Source organism: Melanotaenia boesemani, chromosome 8 (assembly GCF_017639745.1).
Source record: "Melanotaenia boesemani isolate fMelBoe1 chromosome 8, fMelBoe1.pri, whole genome shotgun sequence".
In the NCBI taxonomy this organism is placed as follows: Eukaryota; Metazoa; Chordata; class Actinopteri; order Atheriniformes; family Melanotaeniidae; genus Melanotaenia; species Melanotaenia boesemani.
In genome coordinates this window covers 27,199,191-27,211,863 of record NC_055689.1, presented here as the reverse complement: position 1 = coordinate 27,211,863, position 12,673 = coordinate 27,199,191, and the positions used below count along the sequence as shown (strand labels likewise).

The following is a 12,673-nucleotide window of genomic DNA, read 5'->3' as shown; positions in this document are numbered from 1 at the left end:
AGGTTTGTAGGTACACTTGTACTTGATCAAAAATGTTTTAAAACATGAAGCCTAGCTATATAGCTTATAAGATGTCTTCGTTTCCATGTGTTCCCCTCAAAGTAATTTTTATGTAATTTCTATAAGCGTCGGTATGCGACTAACCTTCAAAAACGGTTTCGTATTTATTTTACTTATACTTTCCATCTTTCCATTTAAAGATAAGATAAACTTTATTGACTGTAACAGGTGACAGAAACTTCCCTTTGACAGATTCCAGATAAAAAAACCATAAAAACATCTTTAAAAAAAAGAAAAAGAAAAAATATTTTAAACTATGTACGATGGTAATGGGAATTAAAGTTGTATATATATATATATATATATATATATATATATATATATATATATATATATATATATATCCGGGGTAGTGGGACTTTGTTGCGGCGACCTTATGGCTCATGGTGGAGGATGGCTATTAGTGTTACTGATGCAGACTGAAGCTCCTGAATGCAGCATTGTACCATTATACAAAAACGTATAATGCCTTTGGCTGGGAAACCCCAAAACGAACTCACACACTCTGGCGCACCTCTTCTTTACGACCAATCAGAGCTTTCGTTCTTTCGTGACGCTCTACTAGACGGCAGCAGTGTTGCGTTTGGGGGGCGGAATCTAAACGTAAAACCGGTCACTCATCAGGAAACCCAGCCAACGCTAGTGGAGGTGTAGAACAAGGAACAACCTGCTGACTGGCATCACATTTCATCATGCTGTCTATGTCCGAATTTGTTGCTGGGTGAGTAGCCGAATTTAAAGCCTACTGTCTACGATTATTACTATTTTAAAATTATAACGTGTAATGTAATAACACTTATCTACGTCACATGTAGCCTGTGTTGACACCGGGTGTTAAAATTATCACCAGGGTTTAATATCACGGATTAAAGGCCATTAGTGTCTATCTGGAACTTCATTATTGGTTAAACTCGGGCTTTTTGAAGAGGTTCTACTCCTAACTACGAAAGAAGCGCGCGGTTGCCGGTTAGGATGCCATGCTCTTCTGGCGGCATCCTAAGCCGGCGTTGAGTCGAGGCTCGACCATTTTTATTTTATTTTTTATTTTTATATTTATTCATTTACTTATTTAGCTTAGAAAAGACGTCTGCCCGCTTTAGGAAATTTTCATGCATCCCCCGGAACAATGTCCCCTTCCTCTCCCAACGCTCCCAGCACATCAATGAAAGGAACAGCTCCAGTTTGATGGAGCGGAAAAATCCGTACGCGTTCACCGTGACGTCAGTGCAAACTCTGCTTCAACAAGGCCACTGGTATTTCTCTACATCCGCTGTAGGTTTGATTGTGCTACGTACATGTGGCTCAATTGAGGAGTAGCTACGTGGATCAAGCACAGCTGACAGATCCACCAGTTTTGGGGGGTTTTTTTCTCACCCCCACCACTTTCTTTCTTTCTTTCTTCTTTCGAGCGCGTGTATATGTGTGTGAGTCCATCCACATTAAAATGCAGACTTGGTGACTGACTGCACGTAGTGCTTTTGTGAAAAGGAAAAGAGTAATGGGGGGTGGGGGGGGGGGGGGGCTATCAACACTGCCAAAATTAAAGCAGATAATTAGAACCACAAAAAACGACATTTCCTTTATATTGTTGAGTACTGAGGGAAATTATAGTGGATTTTTATTTTATTATACTGTTACAATTGAAAGTCACACTTTATCCACAGGCTCTCAATATAGTCCAAAAGTGGTTTTAAAAGAAAATAATTGCAGCTAGGGTGAGACAAAAAAATCCAATATCATGACTTTCTATTGTAAAGTTTTGTTTGAACATATTCCAAATGGCATGTTTTAAATGTCAGTTTAAGCAGCTTTCTTATTTTGTGTGGTGAAATGTGATCTAAAGCAGGCCTGCAACCAGAAAACTGACATTGTAATGTTAAATCAACTGCATTAAAAACTTGTTCTCTGTATTAAAGTGGGGGAATGTATTAGCATTGTCAACCAGGATCAGTTTTAGGATTAAATTTTGATTTTGGGGTTTAATGAGGCTGAAATAACCCTCAGAGACCTAAAAATCTTCAGCCTGCTGCTGTGACGTGTATTTTGTGGTGACTGAACGGTCAGAAATTGAAGTGGTTCTTGCTAATTTTCTGCTGTTTTAGCCTGAGGGGACGCTTATACAGCGCACTGTTCTTAGATTATCATTAGCCAAACCCACATCTAAAGTACTTCTTGTTTTTGGCAACGTGGGAAAGTGTGGAGGAACCTGGGTAAAAAGTAAAGAACAAGCAACATTCTCTTGGTTTAGGAATTTAGTAAACCCCTAAAGAAGTATTAATGTTTTAGTTTATCTGATAATAAAGTTAGGTGGAATGCAAAACAAGAGCAAGAACAAACGCCATTTCATGCTTTTAGAAGAGTTCATATAGTTTGAATATATGTATAACAAATGATTGTCTTTCTCTCTTTTAGTGTCAGCTATGACGAGTGCAAGGCCACAGCGGATTGGCTGCTGTCCAACACACAGATGCGACCAACTGTGGGAATCGTGTGCGGTTCAGGCCTGGGGGGGCTGGCTGACATGCTCAAGGACCCACAGGTTTTCAAATACGGCGACATTCCCAACTTCCCCCGCAGCACAGGTATGCTCAGCCTGGAAAAACAGCTGTTAATGTTTGCGTGCATGAATGAAACACACTGAGTTTCTAACAATGTGTGTTTGTGTTGCAGTGCATGGTCATGCAGGCCGGCTGGTGTTTGGAACGTTAAAAGGGAAGCCGTGTGTGTGCATGCAAGGCAGGTTCCATCTGTACGAAGGCTACCCAATCCAAAAGGTGAGCACAGATTAAAACCCACAGTGTTTGGTTTGGTTGAAGACTTAACACAGACTGCATGACCTTAGTTTGCATGTTATCAAAAATGTTTGAAGAACTGAAATTACAATCTTAAAGTCTTTCCGGTGCAGCTGCTTTTTGTTTTGAAATTCTGAGATGTATCTTGAGACGCCCAAAATACGGCTGATGATAACCAAGCACATGCCCATCACCAGGTGGGATCACACCCACTACAACACCACTCAGCTCTCAGAGCAAACTCAGCTTACATATATCAAACCAGGTGGACTGCTGGTTTGAAGCTTTAAAATCAGACTTCTAAAGTTGGTCTTTAGGGAGCAGATATCACAAGAATGGATTTAAATAAGAACTATGTACATCTATTGTGTAGCAGTTATTCGGTCACAAGGCAGCCTTGCGCTACAGCATACCTTTCTTTATTTTATTTTTGACTTAAAATTAACCCACACTGTATGATATGAACTATGAACAATACAATATGAATATTGTATTGTATTAAAGTAAACTTTATCCTGGGGATTAAACCCATAAAGTCATGAAGAAAATGTATGAATTAGTAAATCAAAAGAGCAGTAGGATGAATTCCTCATAAACTCCATTACAATTGAATTTCTAAAAGAACTTTAGATTTAGTTTTAATATTTTAGATCTGGGAGGTGCCTCGCATTTTTCCTATTCACTCTGTAATGTTAATGGATCTGAAAAAGGGACTTTATACAGGGAGTAATAGTAAAAATACTTTCCACCTGTAATTAAAAAGCACTGTAGTACAGGGCACATACAGCCCCTAAGAAAACAAAACAGAATAGAGTATTTAGTAAATCTCATAAACCAACATTTTATCCAGAAAAAAAACATTCAAATGTGTCAAATGCTGAAACTTAAAATGATATTTTACTGTTTTAGGAAAACATTAACTCATCTCAAATTTAATGGTAGCAACACATCTAAAGAAAAGTTGGAAATGTCCATGTTTTCCACCATGTAGCATCTCTTCTACATCCCCACAATTTGTGCAGTTTTCTGCAGATTGCTGGACCTTTGCTCATTTTGCTTCTGAGAGACCCTGCCTCTTTAAGGTGCTCTTTTTATAACCAGTCATGTTACTGATCTGCTGCTAATTAATCTAACAGGTTCCAAGATGTTCCTCCAGATGTTTTACTTTAGCGCTGCTTAATTTTCTCCCAACTTTTTTTTGAGACATGTTGCTGCCATTTAAATAATAAAATGTCTCCCTAGTAACATTCAGTGTGTTCCTTTTGTTCTATTATAATTAAAATGCTACACATTTTATTCTCTTTATGTATAAGAATCCTAAATATTTTGTAACTGGGGTTATAGCTGAGCAGATTTTTACCTCCAGCAGCCTTTGTTCAGCACACCAACCACACCTTCAGTATCTTTGAACATTATATAACTGGGAAGTTTTGTGAGTGTGTCTTGTGCACGTATGATGCACCTGTGTTATAACCTCCCAAAGTATTTGTTCCTGTTACAGTAGATGTCAACATGAGTACGTCCTGCTATGATAACACACAACACAGCCCAGCAAAGCACACCCACAAGGTTAAAGCAACATCAATCATTAGAAACAACTGGAAACCAGAAGGGCTCTAAGCAAAGCTTTAAAAGAGTCCCTCTTTCCCCAGTCAAGGATGACTTTACCTCAAAATAAAAACACAAGAGTCTTTCCCACAAAACTCATCTGAGAACTTTAAAGGGTCGCACACAGCTGCTGAGTGCTATCAGTGTTTTTGTCAGATTTCTAAGCACTGGAGAGATAGGGAGCTCTTACAACGTGTTCCTTGTTTGACTTGTTGAAAATATGTTGACCTTTTATGTGTGGACACTTAATGTCACCATTTGCTTCTTATGAGAAGTCATGTGTTAACTGTAATAAAATAACTTCAGCAAAGTTTCTGGGTGTCCTGTCCCGACATCAGATCAGTGGACACATTAGGTTTAGCTCAGTGTGTTAGTCAGTTGATAAGCAGATGAAGAAAAATAACTGAAAACACATTTTAAGAAATTAAATTCTCCTTTTCAGTAGTCTTATGTGAACCGATTCATTACAGGTTTGTGCAAGCGGCAAGTATTAAGTGGTCTTTTCACAGCTCAGATAAAAAGTGTTGTGACAGAATATTAACAAACGCTGTTACTGCATCTTTGTTTACTTGTGTATTCCAGATCACGTTGCCTATGCGTGTCTTCAAACTGATGGGCGTGGAGACAATGATCCTGACCAACGCAGCAGGAGGCCTCAACCAGGACTACAAAGTGGGGGACGTCATGATCATTAAAGACCACATCAACATGCCTGGATTTGGTGGCATCAACCCGCTGGCTGGACCCAATGATGACAGGTAGGTGGAGGTGACGGAAGAACAGAAGCAGATGCTGATCAGTCCAGTGTCGGTGTGGGATTTATACAGTTAAAGGATTTCTATTACATGGTGCAGTGTGGGGAAGAAAAGGTGATGTTGAAACTTTGTCTCTGACATTAAGATGTTTTGTAATCTTGTTCAGCCACAGCGCCCACACTAAAATCATTCACACATCCTCAGTAAATTCCTCACCCCAATACTTCATGGTAAAACTGGAGCACTGGTGTTACCACGGAGAATAGACAGATATCTTACAGATATTCCAAGGATTTTATGACTTAATTATTAATGACCAAATGACTCTGCTCTTCCAAGTTTTCTCCTCCAGCATATTTCCTTCTGTAAAGTATACAGTTATGCAGCTTCCCACACAGACGTGCTGCTTCCCAGCTCTGGGGCAACAATGAGCATCTGAACTCGCAGGCAAACAAAAATGTTTTTGTTTCCAGAAGCTTTACGCAGCACGTTACTTCTGCAAGCCTTGGAGCAGAACTAAGTGTAATTTCTGAGTACAGGTTCAAATAACTTTTTGTGTTCTTACAAGCAAAGTCACCTGCTAAATTATTCTTAGGCTGGGATGATACAACTGACCCACCACACAGTGGTCACAGGATTTCAGGATTCACCCAGCATTAAGGCTTGTTAACAGAAGGAGCTGTCAGCATAGAGGAACCAGTCATAGGGAGATTCCTTCACTTTTTAAATCTGTTCCTATCATGTGCTAAAAGCTTTTCTCCTGACTTCAGATTTGGCGTCCGCTTTCCCTGCATGTCTGACGCCTACGACCGCGAGCTGCGGCAGCTGGGGCACGATGTCGCCGCAGAGCTGGGCTACAGCCACTTCCTGCGGGAGGGCGTGTACTGCGTTCTTGGCGGCCCGTCTTTTGAAACCATCGCCGAGTGTCGCATGCTGCACAGCTTAGGTGCTGATGCTGTTGGTAAGTCTCACTGTAAAACACACACAAACACACATGCTGGTGTAACCATGACTTCAGAGAACATACTTTACCTTAATTAATCAAACTTTATTTATAAAGCACTTTTGTACAAAAAGTCGCCTTACAAAGTGCTTTACATTAAAAACAAAAGCAAGATCTTATCCCTAAGAGTTCCCCAGACCACAAAAAAAGTCACACCCATACACGACATACACCAACACACATATAAATATTAATAAACATAAAGTAATGTCCTTGACCAGTGTTGTCCTAACCCTTACCAATCGCACTGGGTAAATAAAATACTGGAATATAAATAATAGATGGTAAACTGACCAAAACATTGAAATAAAATAAAATAGATAAAAATTAAATAAAGATGAAAATATAAAATAGGTGAAATAAAATAAGACACCAGAAGAATAAAAAGGAAATTTGGTATAAAAAAACATTAAATCAAAACTAATTCATTAAAAAAGTGAAAAGTCTGACTGTTTTGCAAATGTAAAAACTAAGTAAACTGGTAAAAAAAATAAAAACAATCAGAGTGATTAAAGAAAAAAACTAGATTTAACATAAGAGATTTTGAGAGAAATAAATGTAAGTAAAAAAAATATGAATAGCAAAATTATATTCAATTAAATGCTTTACTAAAAAAGTTAATCTTAAGTTAACTATTAAAAATATCAACATTACCAGCTGCTCTCAGGTTGTCTGGGAGGCTGTTCCACAGGTGAGGACCTAAAAACTGAAAGATGCCTCTTCATATGTTTCTGTCTCCACTCTATAAGAGACCAGCATCCAACAACCTGAGGGCTCTGGGAGGATCATAAACCATAAGCAAGATAGATACTCAGGACTAAAACTCTTAAGAGGTTTAAAAACTAATAAAAGTATTTTAAAATCAGTTCAGAAGCACACAGGAAGCCAATGCAAAGGTTTTAAATTCAGAGTAATATGAGCTGCAGTGGTGTTATAGTCTTTTTAGGAAGACCAGAAACAAGAGCAAAGTCTAACCTTAGAATCAAGCACCAACCTATCCAGGTTGCAACACAAGCAGAATAAACAACATAAACATGACATTCAAAGTAGTCACAGTGAGCAACGCATTAGAGGAAGTGAGTCAGAGGAATATTAAGGACCAGTCTATAAACAAACCTTCAGTGTTTGTTATGTAACCTGTGCAAAATAATGTTTACGAAACAGACAAATTTACCAGCTTTCAGCATGAATTCTAGCACGTACATGAGAAGGTGGGTCTTAGTTGTAGGAATATGACTGTAAATTACAGCATTTAGCAAGATCACTGGATAATCACACGTTGAAAGACTCCAAGCATCACAGAAAGACATCTAGGTAAATAATACCAAATTACAGAGCTGGCACAGCGTGCCTTCTACACCATGTCTACACTAACTCACTTACAAAATGACCGAAGCACAGAGATCCTGTGTAACTTTCTGTCAGGTACTGAGAAATCATGTATGTTTTAATGGATTTGGCATGACACACCAGCAGGCAGACAAAGAGAAGCAGTTCAACTTTACTTGATTTACGGGTTTGACAGAGTTCATATCGGTCAGGCATGTAGATCTACAGGGTTATTCTAAAAATGCTGCTCCTTAGTTTGTCTGGAGGCTTTTGACTGACAGCTTTGAATGTTGCTGCAGAAAAGAATGAGACAGCAATATGTCATCTCCCTTCATAAAGAATGATCCATGTATTTTTAGCTAAAACGGATAAGAAAAGCTTCTTTTTTATTAGCCTGTTGTACCAACTTATCATAGCACTTCTGAGTCATTTCACTCAGAAGTGAGCAGGAGGAAAATACAGCAGCTAATGGAGGGAATGTGGAACAGAGCTGTTAAAAATCAAGTGAATTAAATACATATTAACTACTACAAACTAATAAAGATGCTGTGTAACAAAGCCCAAAGTGGGTTAACACTTTATGAGCAGTAAGGTGAGATATCTAACTTACTTTATCTGATTCTTCCAATGCAGGGATGAGTACAGTACACGAGGTGATCGTTGCTCGTCATGCTGGGATTCGTTGCTTCGCCCTGTCGCTGATCAGCAACCGGGCTGTGATGGACTACGACAGCCCGGAGAGGGCCAACCACGAAGAAGTCCTGGAGACAGGAAGGCTGAGGGCCAAGCAACTGGAAAAGCTGGTGTCCACCATGGTGGCTCGGCTAGACAACGACAACAACAACTCCTTCTGAAAACGCCACTGTACCTGATCCCAGGCCAGCTGAGCTGCTTCCTCTCTGCAGCGCAGCAGGGGCATTTTTATAACGCTTGTTTGAATGGAACAATAAAGTTGCAGAATCTTGAAACGCCATGCTGGAGCTTAGACTTGATGAAGTAGCTTTGATGTTTATAACCAAAGTTGAAAATAATATTTTAACTGTTACCTTAAAAGGAGTCTTAAAACTGATCCACTTTTTATATCCTTTTATTTGAACTGTTTACATGTTTTTCCTACTCACTGAGCTGTTTTAACTATTTTAAGTCATAAAATCCTGCTGTGCTGCTGCATCCAGCTGGTTTCAGTGAAACAGCATCGTAGTTGATTTTTAACTGTAAAAATATTTATTGTTTAATTTCTTTAATATTCCCTACACAACGGTAAATAGAATTTTTTTATGGACCAACTCTTGGTGCATGTCTGTATGAGATGTTGACAGATGAGGTGTAAAATATTCTAAAATATTTAAATTATGTATTTAAGTATTGTTATTGATTTGTTTTTGAAGAAGGGAAAATCCTTTATAGGTTACTTACCAAAGCACATTAATGATCGAAATGTCTTCTTGCTGTGTTACCTGACAGGTTGGGTACGGGGTCATCTTTGCTTTTATGCATTTTTATAGAAACAAACAGTGGATTTAATTTTACAATAAATAACACAACCTGGAGTCAAAGTTGGGTGTTTTTTTTAACCAAATTAACACTAAAGGGCTGAATTTCTGAACTAATGTGTGATTAATTTAAAGCTTTCCATCTTTCAGTTACAGATGTTTTCCTCATAAAAAATTGGGTTGTGATATGCAATGTTTGATGTCCACAGATTCAAAATTCTAAACTTCATTGTATTTTTTATTGGTAATGTCTTATTTGAAACTTTTTAAATTTTATTTTTATTTTCTTGCCTGGTGAAATGTGCCTGTAAGTCAAATATAGGCTGAATAAAGAACATCACAGTCACTTTTGGCTAATTTGCATTAATTTGACCAATTTTAAAAAAGTTTCCCCGCCAAAATCTTTTATTTTATTAATTTTCTTTTTCTGGTGGAAGCTTAAATATCTCTGTGACAAAACCCAAATATTCATTTACATTAAAAAGGTTTTATTACAAAGGTTTTGTTAGATTTGTCATTTTTACTAGAATTATTGGACACGTTTAGAATTTCAAAAATACATAATTAGAAAACTTGAATACTAAATACAGGGTGTGCAGAATTATTAGGCAAGTTGTATTTTTGAGGATTCATTTTATTATAGAACAACAACTATGTTCGCAATGAACACAAAAGACTCATAAATATCAAAGCTGAATATTTTTGGAAGTTGGAGTGGGGCTTTTTTAGTTTTAGTATCTTAGGAGGATTTCTGTGTGTGCAGGTGACTATTACTGTGCATAATTATTAGGCAACTTAACAAAAACCAAATATATACCCATTTCACTTATTTATTTTCACCAGGGAAACCAATATAACAACTCAAAATTTACAAATATACATTTCTGGCATTCAAAAACAAAACAAAAACAAATCAGGGACCAATATAACCACCTTTCTTTGCAAGGACACTCAAAAGCCTGCCATCCATAGCTTCTGTCAGTGTCTTGATCTGTTCACGATCAACATTGCGTGCAGCAGCAACCCCAGCCTCCCAGACCCTGTTCAGAGAGGTGTACTGTTTCCCTCCCTGTAGACCTCACATTTGATGAGGGACCACAGGTTCTCTATGGGGTTAAGATCAGGTGAACAAGGAGGCCATGTCATTATTTTTCTCCTTTTAGACCTTTTCTGGCCAGCCACGCAGTGGAGTACTTGGATGCGTGTGATGGAGCATTGTCCTGCATGAAAATCATGTTTTTCTTGAACGATGCTGACTTCTTCCTGTACCACTGCTTGAAGAAGGTGTCTTCCAGAAACTGGCAGTGGGACTGGGAGTTGAGCTTGACTCCATCCTCAACCCGAAAAGGTCCCACAAGCTCATCTTTGATGACACCAGCCCATACCAGTATCCCACCTCCACCTTGCTGGCATCTGAGTCGGAGTGGAGCTCTCTGCCCTGTACTGATCCAGCCACGGGCCCATCCATCTGGCCCATCAAGACTCACTCTCATTTCATCAGTCCATAAAACCTTAGAAAAATCAGTCTTAAGATATTTCTTGGCCCAGTCTCGACGTTTTATCTTGTGTGTCTTGTTCAGTGGTGGTCGTTTTTCAGCCTTCCTTACCTTGGCCATGTCCCTGAATATTGCACACCTTGTGCTTCTTGGCCCTCCAGTGATGTTGCATCTCTGAAATATGGCAAAACTGGTGGCCAATGGCATCTTGGCAGCTTCACGCTTGATTTTCCTCAGTTCATGGGCAGTTATTTTGCGCCTTGTTTTTTCAACACGCTTCTTGCGACCCTGTTGACTATTTTGAATGAAACGCTTGATTGTTCGATGATCACGCCTCAAAAGTTTGGCAATTTTAAGAGTGCTGCATCCCTCTGCAAGACATCTCACTATTTTTGACTTTTCAGAGTCCATCAAATCTCTCTTCTGACCCATTTTGCCAAATGAATGGAAGTTGCCTAATAATTATGCACACCTGATATAAGGTGTTGATGTCATTAGACCACACCCCTTCTCATTACAGAGATGCACATCACCTGATATGCTAAATTGGTAGTAGCCTTTCAAGCCTGTACCGGTTGGAGTAGAACAACATGCAAAAAGAGGATGATGTGATCAAAATACTCATTTGCCTAATAATTCTGCACACACTGTATTTGGGGTATTAAACAGCAAATGACTGCAAATTTTCAGCTAATATTTTTTTAGTTAATTAATAAGCTTGTGTGGATATCTGTGTACAAGATTATGTACTGAAATTTAGCCAAATATAACCCCTCCTATGTTTTGACCACTGTAATCTATATTAGGCTCCTCATACTGTATGATAAATGTTTTGTCCTCTATTTACACTAAAGTCTGTCACCAAAGACCTGTGGCTTTATAAGAGGATCTAGTCATCTGAACGCAAACAGCTCATTTTGAGATAGATTTCCAGAGTGAAAATGCCAAAAAAATGTTAACGTAAACATAGATCTGCCTACAGTTGTTAAAAAAATAAATAATTAAGCATCGGCTTTGTTTATCCTCCTCTGCTGTTACTAAGAATTTCTCCCTCACTCTCACCAGTCTGGCTGTTTCCACTTTCCCTCTGAAAAGATATCTGCTGCTACTTGTTCTGTTCCTCCTACACAAAAACATTTCCATGACGATGAGGGTCTCCTATTTATCACCATACAAGGCCATTAGAATTTCTAAGAGTTGTCTGTTGCAAAAAGAGAAGATCCAGCTGTCGGAGCTGTTGAACCCCACAGAGGACATGTTACAATGGGGTGAATGTTAACACCTTCTAGTTGGGTCCATAACGCCACTGCCTACTCTCACATGTTGCTTTAGAGAAAAACGACAGCTAAATGAATGTAAGCGAGCAGAAAGCTTCATCCTTTAGCTCTGCATGTTCAATTTATGACAGTACATTCACATAAATTTTACTTTATGTTGTACAACATTAACAGTTTAAACTGGGATACCTTGAGTCACAGCAGGAACAAGTTTATGTTATAAATCTCAGGACAGTTGTTGGGAAGGGGGGCTTGGCAAAAGTCATCAGGAAACTGTTTCGGGAATCTTTTTTAAAAATTGTAGATATCTCTGTCGGGAACAAATAACAAGCTGAAACTCCCACAGAGAAATCCACCAAGTAGAGATAACAGGGAAAACTACAGGAAGCAGTAAAGCCTGAGGAAACAAAAACCCATTTAACATGGTTTCTAAACAACGTATTGTTGTGTACTAGAAGTTACCATTGTAGAGGCCTGCTCTTGTGAGAAAGGCTGTCAAACCACTAAAATTTACATGAAAGTGATAACTATTATTTCCTGTAATAAACGGGAACCTCACTGTGGGAAGTTTTTTTTTCTCTCTATTTTAACAGAAAAGATGCGTTATGCTGCCCTCTGCTGTCTGTTCATCTCAACTACAAGCTTGAATGAGAAGCTGATGGACTGAAAGACTTGATTGTGGAATCTCGCTACAAATACATGGAAATTTGTCTGTCTTTGAATCCTCACACCCAATATTTAATAAAGAAAAATGAATAAATCAAGTAAGGATAAAGTTTAAATAGAGATTCTTGATCTAGAGATCATGAGACTTGTCACCTCTGCTGTCAGATCTGTGCTGGATTAATGTCATTTACACG

General features: G+C 38.5%; 1 protein-coding gene across 1 annotated transcript; it reads left to right on the top strand.

Moving 5' to 3' along the window:
- Positions 1 to 637: 637 nt before the first annotated feature.
- LOC121645242 (purine nucleoside phosphorylase-like) lies at positions 638 to 9,386 on the top strand. The gene is made up of 6 exons (XM_041993632.1): positions 638 to 781; positions 2,473 to 2,642; positions 2,731 to 2,834; positions 5,043 to 5,218; positions 5,986 to 6,176; positions 8,181 to 9,386. The coding sequence occupies exons 1-6, from the start codon at positions 753 to 755 to the stop codon at positions 8,399 to 8,401; spliced, it is 891 nt and encodes a 296-aa protein (XP_041849566.1). The 5' UTR covers positions 638 to 752; the 3' UTR covers positions 8,402 to 9,386.
- Positions 9,387 to 12,673: the final 3,287 nt, after the last annotated feature.